The sequence below is a fragment of the Gracilinanus agilis genome, chromosome 4, assembly GCF_016433145.1.
Source record: "Gracilinanus agilis isolate LMUSP501 chromosome 4, AgileGrace, whole genome shotgun sequence".
NCBI classification, from domain to species: Eukaryota; Metazoa; Chordata; class Mammalia; order Didelphimorphia; family Didelphidae; genus Gracilinanus; species Gracilinanus agilis.
The window spans coordinates 243719320-243736559 of NC_058133.1; the positions used below are offsets into that span (position 1 = coordinate 243719320).

The 17240-nt window shown below is 36.2% G+C and overlaps 1 protein-coding gene across 1 annotated transcript in view; it reads left to right on the top strand.

The window, feature by feature from the left end:
• The window catches only part of B3GNTL1 (UDP-GlcNAc:betaGal beta-1,3-N-acetylglucosaminyltransferase like 1), a 125127-nt gene that overhangs the window by 97170 nt on the left and 10717 nt on the right, over window positions 1-17240 (top strand). The window contains exons 10-11 of the mRNA XM_044672014.1: window positions 3041-3176; window positions 14550-14618. Coding sequence (XP_044527949.1) covers window positions 3041-3176; window positions 14550-14618 — 205 coding nt within the window. The remainder of the gene's footprint in view (window positions 1-3040; window positions 3177-14549; window positions 14619-17240) is intronic.

The following is a 17240-nucleotide window of genomic DNA, read 5'->3' on the forward strand; positions in this document are numbered from 1 at the left end:
CTTTCTTCCTTTCTTCCTTTCTTCCTTTCTTCCTTTCTTCCTTTCTTAACAGTTACCTTTCGTCTCAGAATCAATACTGTGTATTGATTGGTTTTAAGGCAGAAGAGTGATAAGGGCTAGGCAATAAGGGTTAAGTGATTTGCCCAGGGTCAAACAGCTAGGAAGTATCTGAGGTCAGATTTGAATCTAAGACCTCCTGTCTCTAGGCCTGGCTCTCAATCTACTGAGCCACCCACCTACACCTAGCAGAAAATTTTATATTATAACTTTAATAGTATAAAAAATAATTCTGAAATATTTAAGAACTTTGATAAACCCAGTTATCAGTCAGAATTCTGATGATGTATACTGCCTATCTTTGATGTTGATGGACATTTTTGGATGTGGCTAGTGTGGGGACTTATTTTTCTGAACAATATTTCAAGGTGTGTGTGTGTGTGTGTGTGTGTGTGTGTGTGTTTAATAATAAAAAATAAAATAAATAATGTTCTTAAAAAAAAAGAAAGGTTAATGCTTGAAAATCAGCCTTTTTTTCATGTAACATAGACTCTGGAGCTATTTACTGTCTTAAGTCCTATTCACACTGGCAGTTTGGTGTTCCCTGTGGCAGTGATGTTAAAGTCAGATACGAATGGGTAGACTGAATATTGACTTAGGAAAACTCCAAATTAAAATTATATTTCATTATAGTTTGGTTTATTTTGTTAAACATTTCCCAATTTTAATTTGATTAAGGAAGACTATATCTCTGCTCAGAGGGCAGCTGGCCATCTATAATTTTTAGTTTTGCTGTGGTTTTCCTAGCCTTGTAGCTGATAAATTCCCACCATTGTGCTTCTCCCCAGTGATTATCAGTTATCAATTAGTCATCTGAAACTAATTAGCTTTTTTAATTTAGAATATTTATTGAGGTGATATAGCAAAATCAGTTGCTACAAAACTTTCTCCCCAAATTTCTAGAACACACTTTCCCATAATTACATATGCAGACCAGAGCAAAGTGGATGAGCATAGCTGGCTCATGTGGGAAAGGAGTGAACCTTTTATCTCTTATACCCCAAATGCAGTTTCTAAAATAATTCTTTCCCAAGGATTTGGCTAAATCTACTTCCACTCCAAAGCTGGACTGCCCTCAAATTCTAGCTTGAATTAGCTTGCTGTATGAATTTGAATTAGCTTTTTTGAATACATTTCCTGAGTAATATTATTGAATTGTTAGAAAATTAGAATTTTATAATGGCAAGGAAGCTTAGATCTTTGTAAGATTTTGCAAATGAGCTTAATTTTAATTTGTTTTCCCATTGACTTTTTTCTCTGACAAATAAGTTGTACAACAGAACCCCATTTGTTCATGATTTTGCTTTCTATGCTTTTAGTTATCCATGGTTAACCTGAAGTGCTAGAGATCAGCCTAAGAAGCAGCAGAACTCTGCCTGTGGCAGTGGTCTACCCCCAGCAACAGTCATTTCTACTCTCATTTTTACTTTTTTTATGGTTTTTATGGTGGGGATGGGAGGCTTTGGAGCACCTAGTCAAGGGGCAGGAGCAGGGAGAGTCAGCAGGTGTTTGCTTATATCCTCAGTTTCAGCCATCTGGTATCCTCCAATGATATCCTCCAATCCTCTACTGTACATTAGTATTTATGTATGTAAAAATATAATCAATGTTGATGCCATTTTCTCTGTTCATTATTTATTTTTAATTATCAACAACTTGTTTAAGGATTAAGTGATTTCAATTTCATGCCATATCTTCTCATTATTCTTTTATTTTAGTTCTAACTGTAGTATCTTTTCTTGAAGAAAGTTTGTATTACATGGGATTGTGTAGCTTCTTTGCATCTCTCAGTCATTATTCTTGACCCACATTTTCCAATATAGTTGGCAACTTCACCAATTACCATATTTCCAAAGTGTATATTGACCTAAGTTGGACCATCTTATGGAATTCTTCATAGAATTTCTCTACTTCTTTGCAATTGATTTTGACACATAAGCCATAATTATTACATAGTGGCCTTTTTCCAAACACTTATTAGTACTATAGAAATAGCTAGTACTATAGTGCTTTAAGTTTTGCAAATTATTCTGTGTGTGTTATCACCTTTGATCCGTTGTAGGAAATGAACAGATATCCCAAGAAATTATTTTTTAATTGACTTTGGGCATATGATGAAACTAACCTCACCAATTCTGGTTTCTTTTTGCCTCTCAAAGGAGTAATTTTGAGCTATCTTTCCATTTAAGATGCAACTTCTTTGTTTATTCTAGTTTCATTAATACAATTGTGTATAATATAGTATTATGTATAGTATAATATAATAAGAATGAAGATAATTGTGATTTAATTCCTGCAGGATTTTGTATATTGTTTGATCATTGTACACAAATTTCACTTTTGGGTCAAGTTAAAGTTATAGATGGTCAAAAAACTCTGTGATTCTTAATACATGGTCCTCCTTTCCACTTAAGACACTATTCTGTCATCATAACAGAAGGGGTTCATAGAACCTATTTGTATTTCTTCTTTTTGGTGGTTTATATTCATCTTCATGTGATCAGCCTACTACTGATGAACTTCTAGATGCTTAGATAGGTTTATCCTTAGAAAGCAGTGAGCCAAGAGTCTGGTAGGTGATACAGTGGATAGACCACCAGACCTAGAGTCAGGAGGACCTGGGTTCAAATCTAGCCTCAGACAGTTAGCTTTGTGATGCTGGACAAGTCACTTAACTCCAAATGCCTGACTTTTCTACCTTGGAATGGATAGTTGTTTCAATTCTAAGACAGAAGATAAAGGTTTAAAAAAAGGAGAGAGAGAGAGAGAGAGAGAGAGAGAGAGAGAGAGAGAGAGAGAGAGAGAGAGAGAGAGAGAGAGAGAGAATATGAATGGACTGGCAGAGTTTTTAAGAGTTCTTACTTCTAGTAGGACTTTGTGGAATTTACCAGTAAATGTACCAGTACTAATACCTTTCTATAACATTGGTTTGGGCATTGGGAAAAGCAAGAGAGTCAGAGACATTTCTTTTTTCATAATGTAGAAGCACCATCTGGCAACACCGAGTCCAGTTTCTAGAAGAAAGAGCTCTTCAGCATTGGACATCATTTACTATCTGGAATGCCGGCAAACAGGGAAGAAAACTGTATAGAAGCTTATCCCCAGTTAACCAGAAAAAGGTAGGATATCAAGAAAGTGCCCTTATATTCTCTATCCTTTTGTTTGCATGGCTATAAAGTGATTTTACTTTTATAAATATTTTTCCTATAATCAGCTCAACTTAGTTCAACAACTACCTATATTCCTAGCAATGGAGACAAATAACATTCTGCATTGGTAAGACACAAAGATAAACAAGGGGCTTTCTGTGTTCTGAAGAAAGTTAATTACTAGAAAGTTAATTTTTACTGGCTATCCCCATCTATAATCTACAAAGATGGAAAATAACTAGAAAGTTAATTACTAGGAAGTTCATTTTTAAAGCCTTCCTTTCTTTTGTTGTTTTGAGGTATATGAGAATGGATATATATTTTTTCTTTTTTTTTATTCAAAACTATTTTCATCATACATTTTCTAAAATAAGATTTAAACCATCTCCCTCCCTCCCTTTCCATCTCACTTCAGAAATGGTAAGCAATTTGTTCTAGGTCATACATTGATTATCATGCAAAACATATTTCCATTGTTATAAGAGAATACTCATATAAAACCCCAAATAAAAGCATAAATAAACTAATATGAACGATAGTATGCTTTGATCTACATTTGACTCCAACAATTCTTTCTATGGAGGTGAATAGCGTTCTTTCTTTAAGTCCTTCAGAATTGTCCCAGATCATTGTACTGCTGAGAGGAGCTAAGTCTTTCACAGTTGATCATTGTTCAATATTGTTGTTACTGTGCACAGTGTTCTTCCAGTTCCGCTTATTTTGCTCTGCATCACTTCATGTAGATCTTTCTAGCTTTTTCCGAAATCTGGATTTACATTTTTTAACTTTTGAGGTAGTACTTCTAGAAGTTAAATGATTTTATTTTTCATCTTTATTGATTTCTTTTACCACTCTTCTACCTTGGAACTAATACATAGTATTAATTCTAAGATGGAAGGTAAGGGTTTAAAAAATAAACAAACATGCTGAGGGCAAATATAGCTTAATCTATGGGCTTACTAACTGATTATCTCAAGTGTATATTCACAGTAAAATATGTTGAGCTAATGCTTGTTTTTTTTTTTGTTTGTTTGTTTTTTTAAAACCTTACCTTCTGTGTATTGGCTCCTAGGCAGAAGAGTGGTAAAGGTAGATAATGGGGGTCAAGTGACTTGCCCAGGGTCACACAGCTGGGAAGTGTCTGAGGCCAAATTTGAACCTAGGACCTACCATCTCTAGGCCTGACTCTCAATCCACTGAGCTACCCAGCTGCCCCCACTAATGCTTATTTTTAGTACATTCTCTTTTTATTCTATAACATAAATAATTTGAGGGAGATATAAGCCATGTGAGTCATCAAATTCAATGCTCAGGAAAGTTGAATTCCCTTCATTTGTTTGTGATGTACCATCAACACTCCCCACCACACATACCCAGTTGTTCTGATGACTTAAGCCTCACACATTTAGAGGTTGGATCCCAAGGGAAGTAGTTGTTTTTAGACTCATTGGTGCCCTGTAGATCTGCAGTCCTGCTTATGATCACCCACCAGTAGACACAATTAGATCAAAGAAAGGGATTAGTAAGGGGTAAACAAAGAGGGTAGCAAGAATGACAGCTAAAAAATATTCCCATCCATATAAACCTATAGTACACTTTGCCCTAAACACACACAATATCTCTGGGAGGAATGGATATACAGAGGAAAGGATATACAGATAGAGAGGCACTTCACACCTTTGTCACTGTAGATTCTAATGTCTTCCTTATAAATGGTGAACTTCTTCCTTAGGGTCCTTATGCTCTTCCTGCCTTGCTGTAGCATTGCTGCAGAATGGCCTGCTCAGCTGGACTCCCTGTCAGCTATTCCAAGACTCAAGTCTACTGCCAGATCGAATTCTCACCTGGATTCCTAATTTAGTGATGGTGAACCTTTTAGAGGTCGATTACCCAAACTGCAACCCTCCCACTGCATTGAGACCCCCACCATACCACAAACAGGAGAGGGAGGAAGCATTCCTTTTGGCCTTCTGGGCAGAGAGGGGGGGTGATGTGAGAAATGTCCTACACACACACTGGGCACATGTGCTATAGGTTCACCAACACAGTCCTAATTGGTTCTCTTCTTTGCTTCCAGATGTAGGTCATGCATGCTTCTTTGCAGCTATTTCCTAGACCAGTGATGGGCAAACTTTTTAAAGAGGGGCCAAAGGAAAGGAAATGCTCATCTGTCAGTCTGTTTCTAAGGCAACTCTTTCAAAGTTTCATTGTATCGTATCCTACTCTTTGTATTTATCAGATTAGGAATAATATTGCTCCCGGATAGAACATTTCAGGGGGCCACATCTGGCCCACAGGCCATAATTTGCCCATCACTGTCCTATACAATAGATACATTTCTTTCTTTCCTATTTATACAGGGTTGCAAAGTGAGTCAGTTAATGTCAGCAAACATTTATCTATTAAGTGCTACTATATACTATGCTCTGTGCTAAGCCCTGAGCATAACAAGGCAAAAAGAGTTTCTGGGTGACCCAGGAAATGGTGCTGCCCTTGACAATGACAATAATAGAGAAATTATAGAGAGTGAATGTTTTAAGGATAAAGATAATGAGTTGAGTTTAAGATGTCTATAAGACATTTAGCTGATGACAAAGTGGTAGTTGGAGTTGCAAGTTTGGAAGTTGGGAGAAGTGTTAGGATAGATAAAAATACATCTATGAATCATCTGCATAAGAATGATGATTGAATCCATAGAAGCAGATGAGATCACTAAGCAAAACACTGTAAAGGGAAAAGAGAAATGACTAGTCCAGGGCAGAGGGTATCCCTGTGAACATGACATGGATGAATATTTGGCAAAGGAGATAGAGGAGGAGCAGTTAGGCAAGAGGAGAACTAGGAGAGATCAAAATTTTGCAAACCTAAAGAGAACAGAGTGAGTGTATTAAGGACAAGTAGAGTTGGCAAGTGTCATAGGCTGCAATGATAACAAGATTCAAAAGAGAAAAAAATATGAAGTCTACTTTCAAAAACAAATAGTTTAGAAAATAGATCAATGAGAGATAGTTTAAGAATTAACAGACTTGGGAGAGGGACAGAGCCAAGATGGCAGAAAAAAGGCAGGAATTCATCCAAACTCTCCCAAATTCCACTCCAAACAACTTTAAAATAACACCACAAAACATTTTGGAGTAGCAGAACTGAAAAAAGGATGGCTCAAACAATTTTCCTGTCAAGGAACACTTAGAACATCAGAAGGAAAAGTCTATCCCATGGAGTGAGAGTGGATTTCAGTCTAGTGGAGGAAATGCAAACTAGCAGCAGGGTTTGGGGACAACTGGCAGCAGCAGCTTCCAGAACTCTCTGCCCACAGACAATAAAGGGATTGAACAGCTGGTTAGAAAGAGATCATCAGTCCCTTTCCTGGTACTAGGTATAGGACTCTGTTGCATTGACTATAATCCAGGTCCTGGTTCTGGGTTAAAGTCCCTGTGCAAGGAGGAACAGTAGCACACCTGGTCACAGTTCTAGGGTGGAAAAAACTGCTTGTGATTACTCACAGACTAGAATACAGGTCAAGAGAGAAATAATAAAACAAAATGAAAAAAAATTTAAATAGAAGAAAATGAGAAATTGGAAAAATAATTGATTTGGGAAATAGATCCAGGAGAGATCATTTAAGAATTACTGAACTTAGAAAGTCATGAGCAAAAAAAGAGCTTAAACATCATCTTTCAAGAAATTACCAATGAAAACTGCCTTGATAAATTAGAAATAGGATAAAACAGAAATAGAAAAAAATCACCAATCACCTCCTGAAAGAGATCCCCAAAAGAAAACTCCTGGAAATATTATAGCCAAATTCCAGAGTTCTCAGCATAAGGAGAAAATATTGCAAGCAGCCAGAAAAAAAAATGATTCAAAAATGACTCAAAGGATGCTAGCAAAAGAGCTAGAATTCAACCAAGAACATCTAAACCAGCAAAACTGAGTATAATTCTTCAGGGAGGAAAATGGATAGTCAAAGAAATAGAGTATTTTCAAGCATTCCTGATAAAAGACCAGAACTGAATAGAAAACATGACTTTACAAATACAAGACTTAAGAGAAGCATAAAATGGTAAATAGGAAAGAGAAATCAAAAGGTATTTAATGAGGTTAAACTTTTTATATCCATACATGGGAAGATGATACTTGTAAAATTCCTAAGAACTTCATCAGTATTAGGGCAGTTAGAAGGAATATACATAGATTGGAGCTGAATAAAATCTTGGAAAAGTTAGATAGGATGGACTCAGGAGAAAATTGAATAGAAGGGAAATTTTTCAGGTTCATAGCACTTTCCTAATATGATTTGCACCCTATTCAGACCATAATGCAATAAAAATGACACTCAATAAAGAGCCTTGCAAGCATAGATTAAGAAGTAAATGGAAACTAAATAATTTAATCTTAAAGAATGAGTGGATCAAAGAATAATCACAGAAATAATCAACTTTGTTAAAGATAATGATAATGACATTAAGACACCTACTGAAATTTGTAGGATGCAGTACTTAGAGGAAATTTTATATCTTGAAGTACATACTCCAATTTAAAAAAAGAGAAAATAAATCAACAAATTGGATGTGCAACTAAAAAAACCTCAAAAGAGAACAAGTTAAAAATTTCCAATTAAACACCAAAATGGGTTCTTAAAAATCAAAAGAGAGATTAATAAAATTGAAAGTTAAAAATAAACACAACAAACTAATCAAATAAAGTTTTATGTGGGGGGGGGAGTATGAGGGGAATAGATAAACCACTAATTAATTTGATTTTTTTAAAAGAAAGAAGAAAACCAAATTACCTGTATCAGAAGTAAAAAGGCTAAATGTACTACCAAGAAAAAGGAAATTAAAGCAAATATTTGCCCAATCATATGCCAGTAAAACTGGCAATCTAAGAGAAATAGATGAATATTTTTTTATTTTAAATTTAAATTAAAAAATATTTCCCAGATTAACAACAGAGCAGTTAGATTGCTTAAATAACTCTATCTTAGAAAAAGAAAAAATCCCAGGAACCGTTGGATTTATATTATAATTTTATGAAACATTTAAGGGAAAATTAATCCTAGTACTATATACAGTATTAGGAAAAAAAGGTAAAATTTCTACAAAATTCCTCTTATGATACTAATACATAAGTTGATACATAAATCAGCACAACAAGGGAAGAAAACTATAGGCCAGTTTCCCTAATGAATATTAATGCAAACACTTTAAATCAAATATAGCAAGGAGATTATAGCACTGTATCACAAAGATCATGCACTGTGACTAGGTGGAATTTATATGACCATATCTATAGCAAAAACTACAAAGAGGGGCAGCTGGGTAGCTCAGTGGATTGAGAGTCAGGCCTAGAGATGGTAGGTCCTAGGTTCAAATCTGGCCTCAGACACTTCCCAGCTGTGTGACCCTGGGCAAGTCACTTGACCCCCATTGCCCACCCTTACCACTCTTCCACCTAGGAACCAATACACAAAAGTTAAGGGTTTAAAAATGTAAAAAAAAAAAAAAAAAAAAAAAAAGATCCTATGATTACATCAATAGATGTCGAAAAAGCTCTTAAGAGGGAACTATATATACAAAAATATTTAAAGGAGCTGTTTTTGGGGGGCAAATAATTAGAAAGTGAGGGAATACCCATCAATTGAGGAATGACTGATTATGCTATAGTATGTGATTATAATGGAATAGTATGTGCTGTAAGAGATGAGAAGCAGGAGGAGCTCGGAAAAACCTAAAAAAACTAACATGAACTGAAGCAGAGTGAAATAAGCAGAACCAGGAGCACATTATATAGGCAGTGACAAAAATACTATATAATGAACAATTGTGAGTAACAGCTGTTCTCAGTAATACTTAGACAGAAGGCAAGGGTGTGAGTTGGATATGATGGGATGATATCTAAAAAACAAAATAAAAATAAGGCATGAGAAAGAAGAATGCATTGGGAGAAAGGGGGAAGAAGAAAATAGAATGGGATACATGCACATAAAAAGGCATAAAAGAGTATTTAGAGTGAAGATGGGGGAGGTGGGGAGGAGAGCATGTAAACCTTACTATAATCAGAATTGGCTTAATGTGGGAAGAACCTACACAATCAATTGTATATATAAAGATATCTTACCCAACAGGAAAGTAGGTGGGGAAAGAGATAAGGAGGTTTGGACTAATAGAAAAGAGGGCAAATTAGGATGGAGAGTAATACACAATAATCATAATGGTGCAAGATTTTTTTATAAGTCTCTAATAAAGGCCTCATTTCTCAAATACATAGAAAAATAAGTTGAATATATAAGAATACAAATCATTCCCTAGTTGACAATCAAAGGATATTGTGTGGAGTGGAATTCTGAGGGGGTTCATTCCCCCATGAATTACTCTAATGAGCAGATAGGAGACTTGATGCTGGCAGAGTTCATGTGGCTTTATTCAGAGGTGTGTGTGGAGGGCATAGAGTGAGGAACAGTGTCTAGGCATAGACAGTATCCTCACAAGAGGGGGGCACAAGGGTGAGGCAATACTACCTGGGCATAGGCAGTATGCTCACAAGGGGGGGAGGGGAGAGAGAGACAGACAGACAGAGAGATAGAGACAGACAGAGAGACTGATATCTCCTAGTGGAGGGCACCTAACTTCACTATTTTTCTATAGGAAGATGCCAATTTATGATTAATCAATTAAAATTAATAAATATTAATAGTGACAGTTTGTAGTAATAGTAAGTTTGTATCCCAAAGAGATAAAAAAAAAAGGGAAGGATGTATATGTATGAAAATATTTAAAGCAGCTTTGGGGGGGTGTTGTGGTAAAGAAATGGGAAAGTAAAGGGATACCTATCATTTTGGGGAATGGCTGAGTAAGCTATAGCATATGATTGTAATGGAATATTATTGTACTGTAAGAAATGACAAACAGGAAGAGCTCAGAAAAACCTGAAAGACTTAAATAAACTGGAGCAGAGTGAAATAAGCAGAATCAGAATTATGTACAATGGTACATAAAGGAATACTATGTAATGAACAACCATGAAAAGCAGTTCTTCTCAGCAAGATGTGATCCAAAACTCTTCCAGAGGACTCATGATAAAAATGCCATCTGCTTCGAGAGAAAAAGAACTGACAGAGTCTGAATCCAGACAGAAGCAAACTTTTTCACTTTCTTAATTTTTTTTCTAATTGAGTTTCCTTCCACAAAAGGATTGTGAAGATAGGATTAACTCTACCCTTGTCTATTTTTAGCTAAACAAATCAAGAACTTAAAGTACCCCTACTTGACACTAAGTAAGAGAATTGGAAAGTCACTTACTAAAGTAAGCTCATACTTCCAAAGGTCACTGCCCCCACCCTTGGGCAGTGCTAGGCAAATTGAAAGATTGAGATTGGTTCCTGTAAAGTAGGGGAGCAACAGGAAATGAAGCTGAGAAAACTGCTTTAAAAAGGCCAGCTCCAGGATTCAGTGATTCTCTTTGCATTGGTGAGCTGGACTGGAGGAGGAGACTCTTTCCCTGGATCCTGTGTTTGCTTAAGGCAGTGAGTGGAGTGACTCCTTCTTTGGTTCTTTGGTGAGGAGAAACCTTTTCTGTTCTTTGGTGCTTTGGAGGGACACTCCCTTCAGCATGAGTTCTGGTGAGATTCTTGGCAGTCTTAGCCTCGTGTACACTAAAAGTTCTGGGGGATTCTTCAGTATCTCCTGGTTCTGGATTTTGGCTTCCTAATTAGGACTTTGGATTCTGGTGAGATTCGCTTTTGGATTCGCATTTGTGGTCTGGAGACATTAGGATTAAACTTAGGGTATTGGTAGCTAGGCAGTACTTTCTGTTTCTATCTACTATTTTTCTGCTTTCATTCTTTCCACCTTTTTGTAAATAAAGCTGGTAAAAGTCATTTTGACTTAAGCTATAATATTTTTAATCAGCAACCGCAATATTACTTTCGAATTCTCATATAAGACGTAAATTTAAATTCTTACAGGATTAATATGGAAAAATGTTTTACATGATTGCACATATAAAAAGGAGGGAAGGCAGGAGGGAGAGAATTCAAGACAATATTCTTTAAAAAATGTTGGCAACTATTTTTATGTGTAATAGGAGGAACATAAAATAAAATTTCATTTAAAAAAGAAAAAAGAGTATACATTATGACTGCATCATATTTAAACCAAGAATGCAGGATATTTTAAACATAATTGGCCATATTAATTTATTTTAGTTGTGGCCCACTCTTCATGACCCCTTTTTGGAGTTTTCTTGGCAAAGATAGTAAAGTGGTTTGCCATTTCCTTCTCCAGCTTTTACAGAGGAAACTGAGGCAAACTGGGTTAAATGACTTGCTCAGACTCACACAGCTAGTAAGTATCTGAAACTGAATTTGAACTCAAATCCTCTTGTGCGGGAGTAAAGGACTCCCACAGGTCCAGGAAAATCTCGGTAGCAGGACAATGTCGACAACATGATTGAGATGAATGAGAGCAATCAGGGTTTCAGCCAGAGCCAGGCATCATAAAGATCGTTCTGGTCAGCTTTTGGACTGTGTTTATTTTATATGCTTTGAGATCACACATAAAGTTGGCATGGAAATCCGTTCTCACCATATATCTTTTCTTAGAGACAATTTGTTAGGTGTGTTTGACATATCTCTTGGGCTACAGTGGTGGGAAAGTACAGGCTTTTTCATGGGAGACAATTTCTCCATATTTCATTCATTGTTCTTTTATGTGTACTGTACCGAATCAGGGAGGGGGGGGGCACCTGTGTATGGGAGTGAGAGGCCTAAGTTAGGGTTTTTAAATCTTTAACATTAACTCACTATTTGTTAGTTTGTTGTGAAGTGACTTTTAGGGGAATATCTGTATTATAACATATAAAGGAGGGACTTTTCCTAGGAGTTTGTAGGGGGCTTGTGAGAGTTCTAGTAATGGCCTATGTTGTTCGGGCTAAATAGAGATATTGATTACAATAATTCCAATAAAAGGTAATTTTAGTGAGAAAAGAGTCACATAGGGGAATCTGAGTGGAATCACCATCCTTTTGTCACCTGCTATGCAGGTTCTATAGCTCATGCAGGCTGTACGAACATCATGAACTTTGATGACTTTCTGCACTCTTGATTCCAGGGCTGGTACTCTAAACACTGGGCCACCTAGCTACAAATATAGGAAATAGTATATGTCTAAAACCAAGAGTTAGTATTATATGTAATGAGAATAAAATAAAGTCCTTTCCAATAAGATCAAAGCTGAAGAAAAGATGTTCATTTTCATTATTTCAATGGCATACTGCTAAAAATACCAACTATGGCAACAAAAGAATAAAAAACAAATTGAGAAAATACATAAAAAAGAAATATTTTTTCTTTTTTTGCAAATGATAGATTATATTTAGAAAAATTCAGAAAATCAATGAAAAAATCAATTGGAACAAAAATTTTAACAATTATAGGATATAAAATAAATCTAAATAAGTTATCAACATTTCAGTATGATGACAATAAGAGGAAGAGTTAGAAAAAGAAATACCATATAAAATATTTGGTAATCTGTGTCCCAAGATTCTAACAAAAATAATAGAACTATAACTATAAAACACATTAAAAAAATAGACCAAAATTATTGGAGAAATAGTAATTGCTCCTGGATAGTATGAGCCATATAATTATGTTAAGATTACCTAAATTAATTTACTTTTTAGTGCTGTCAAAATATTACTTTATATAACTAGAAAAAAATAATGACATTTATGTAGAGGAACAAAAATTATATCTCTGCATTTCAGTAGGCACTTCATTCTTGCTTTTTTGTGCCTACCAGGGCATTCTGTCAAAATATAGTTTAAAGAAAAAAAAGATGTGATCATGCTTTGAACTGGTAGTAGGGGAAGTACTATAAAAATGTAAAATAGAGACATTACATCATAGTGGACAGCATGGGGGGTGAAATCTATAATAACTAAGGAAACAATGGTTTGAGCTTCAGAGCATATTGATTCATTAAGCAATGCATGCTAGTTGCATAACAAACTGGGACCAGGCCTCCTCAGCTTACTATTAAACCTTGAATAGAGGGAGACAGATTTTTTAGGCTTTAAAAGAAAGCAATTGAAAGGATATAATATAGGATATAGTTAATCAGATTACTAATTGGAAGAAAGATGAGGGATTCTCTGATTTGGAGGGAAAGAGTGAACTGATACAATTCCCTTAAATCATCACCACCACCACCAAGTATCTGTATTCAAAGGAATAAAGAAAAAGTAAATGACTGATCAGTGTGGGGCCAGTTTTCAAATAAAGCATAGGTTCCTGGAGATGTATAGCTGTGAGAAAATTCCTTGTGTCAATTTTCAGTTCTGCCTGGGTTTCTGGTCAGCATAATCTAGGCCCTTCTTTTAGGGTCCCTAAGCAACAGGCTTGTTCCAGAATTGGCTTACCACATGGATCAGAGTGGCTCGCTCAATTCTCTCAATTCCTTCAATAGAAAGCCAATCTTTGAGTCAGAAAGACTTGAAATCAAGTCATTCTTTTGTCTGGCTGTGTCATCTAGGTATCAACTAAGACAAAGTTGCAGAACTGGTACTGATCTGCCTTGGTTGAAGTAATTTCCTGTACTAGAGAAAGAAGTTGGGTTCCTTCCCCCCACCAAAAAAAATGTGTAATGCTTAAATTTTGTACAATAAAGCTTTGCTGAGGAGGATACTCCCTTCTTTCCTTCTGGCAACAGTAGAAGCCAATTCCTCATAGATCACATCTATTTCCTCCCACTTGGTAAGCTATATAAGAAGCCTTCCCTTTTGACCACTATTCTTTCCCTTCCACCCATTCCCGTCTCTCACATTGACAAGTTAAGACTTAACCCTGACTTTGGTTAAAGCCCATGGTCAACTTTACCTGAATCTGTATGGTTTCTTATTAAATCATAAAAGCTCAGCATTCACAGCCAGATTGACCTCTGTTCCCCAGGCCCAGGCTTGTTGTGTTTACAACATTCTGTCTCTCAACTCTGAGCGTTTTCATTGGCTGTCCTCCATGCCCAGAAATCTCTCCCTCATCTCCAACTCCTAGCTTTTTTCAAGTCTTAGCTAAAGTCCCACCTTCTGCAAAAAGCCTTTCACATCCCTCTGAAACTAATAGAAATGTAGTAATTGTTACTCACTGCTAATGGAATACAAATTAATTAAATACAAAATAAAAAAGGTAATACAAATGATGAAATCTAAGATCTATTAGTTACAATAATCTCAACATCTATTTAATTTTGAGTACAGTGTAAGAAAAACAGTATTCCAAGGTCCCTGATGAATTCCATTTGAGTTGCTCTGAACTTTTACTTTACCATATTATTTCCTCCTTAGGTTGTTGCATTTTGTGATGTTGATGAAAACAAGATCAAGAAGGGTTTCTACTCTTATGAAGACTCTGAGGTTTGTAAAAAGTGTTTTATCATTCTACCATTCTGGCTTTTGTTGGTATTATAAAATACATTCAGCTTAAACCCTATGAAAAATAGTGCTTTAGACTTCCAGTACATTGACCAGCTACAAAAACCTATCTTGGTTTGGAGAAAATGATACAAAACTTTTTACCCCCAGTTCTTTTCACTGATTCTGCCACACAGTTGATGTCACTGAATATCCTTGGGACTTGTTTGGATGGCCTACAAGTTAATGATTTTATTCCTGGGACTCTTCTGTATATGTAAACTAAAAAGTTGTCAAAGGAATCCATTCTAGTTAATATAATGCCTAGGACAGCCTTTTATAGTGTTAGTCCAAAGAGGTAAAAAAATTGAGTGGTCTCCAGTTATTACTGAAAATGTTGAGAGTAAAATAAGGTCTCAATTGCAGGATCAATGGAATCAGTTTCCCAAGCAAAACTGTCTACTTTTTAAATCTGTTAAATAAAAAGTAAATAGCCCTTAAATAAAAAGTGCTCCCTTACCTTCCCCTACTCATTGTAGTACTTATGTAATGCCTAGGTTCACATTATTGCTTAAAAATTATGTTATTGAGGGGGCAGCTGGGTAGCTCAGTGGATTGAGAGCCAGGCCTAGAGACAGGAGGTCCTAGGTTCAAATCCGGCCTCAGACACTTCCCAGCTGTGTGACCTTGGGCAAGTCACTTGACCCCCATTGCCCATCCTTACCACTCTTCCACCTAGGAACTCAGAAGTTGAGGGTTAAAAAAACATTTAATTAAAAAAATTATGTTATTGTGTTTCATTTTTAAGTACCTATTTTAAGAAAAGTTTAGTTATTAATTTTAAAAGATTAGTTTAAATTTCTTTGATGAATAAAAATAATGTCCTTCATAACCAAGGGGCAATTTAATAAATGTCGGCCTTACAATTTTTTTTATTATTTTTTTTTTTATTTTAAACCCTTAACTTCTGTGTATTGACTTATAGGTGGAAGAGTGGTAAGGGTAGGCAATGGGGGTCAAGTGACTTGCCCAGGGTCACACAGCTGGGAAGTATCTGAGGCCGGATTTGAACCTAGGACCTCCTGTCTCTAGGCCTGGCTCTCAATCCACTGAGCTACCCAGCTGCCCCCTACAATTTTTAAAAATAAAATTCCCTAGTGACATCAGACCTGAGCTTTAGGAGTATCATTCTGGAAACTGAAGGATGGATTGGAATGGGAGGGATTTAGTCTACCAGATAGTCTACCGGAGTCTGCCCAAGTGATTTGGCCCCAGCTCCTTTTTGGGGAGAAAATTGGAGAGAAAGAAACATATCTCTGATTTCAGTTTGCCTCCCTAAAGATTTGGGGGAATTTCCTTCTTGGGTGGACTGGGGACTTTGTCAGGTGGGCTGCCACTGGAAGAACTCATTCATTCTGTGTATTGGCCATTGTGTTTTAAACTGCATAATTATCTGATTTCTGTTTGCTACCTGCTTGGATAAATGGCTTAACTTGATATTTACTATTTGTGATGATCATTTATGCAATTATCACTTGGTATAAAAGGGTAATGCTTTAGGATATAAGCTTAGAGCACTCTTTAATTGTTAGTGATTCAGAAAAAAACAGCTTGAACCTAAGAACAAGATCACTTTTCCTGTATTAGCAATATTTAGGGGAACTGATTAGCATAATTTTAAGTCTGGTATCCAATCTCTGAGCAGAAGAGATCAAACAACCTCATGTCTCCCCTCCAGGAACGAATCAGAGTGTCTCTTGGAGAGAGGTGGTGAGAGAGATTTATGCCTCCACTTGAGCCAAATTTAGTCAAACTCATGTGGATACAGGAATGGATGACACACCTGCATGAATGGAAAGACTACATGTATCAAAACATCCATAGATGTTTAAAATTTGGAAGTATATATACATAGTTCATTCAATAAATATTTAAGTATGAAATAGATTTAGACTTATGAGTTCATTCATTGATATCTGGAACCTCCACAAACTAATACAGATCAGAAAATGGTCTCTAAATGGTAATCATAGAAAACTGTCTGTGCTCTGAGAGTTTATCTTTTTTTTTTTTCTTAACTTAAACTCTTAACTCCGTCTCAGAATCAATACCATTTATTGGTTCTAAGGCAGAGGAGTGGTAAGGGTAGGCAATGGGGGTCAAGTGACTTGCCCAGGGTCACACAGTTGGGAAGTGTCTGAGGCCAGATTTGAACCTAGGACCTCCCCATCTTTAGGCCTTAGAACCAGGGTCTCTGCAACCAAACACTAGCACTTCTCTCCCAGAGACCAAGAACTGTATATGAGCAGTAGAGCTATGCCTAGTGCTAACAAAAGATCCCCATAATCTTTCTGACCCTTACTGTCTGTGGGCTGAGAGCTCCCATAGCTGCTACTGCTATTGTGTCCACTGTTGCTGCCTCCACTCTGGTGTCACAAACTTCTTCTGAAGACCAGCATATAATCTAACCCAGCGATTATCATCTTTCTCCTCTGTTTTTATAGTATAGTTAATAACATATTGTTTACAATTGTATCCATTTTCTTTAGGAATATTGCTTTAGATATCAAGACCATATGGGTATTATAGAAAGAGATTGGAATGGTACCTATCTTTTATTAAATT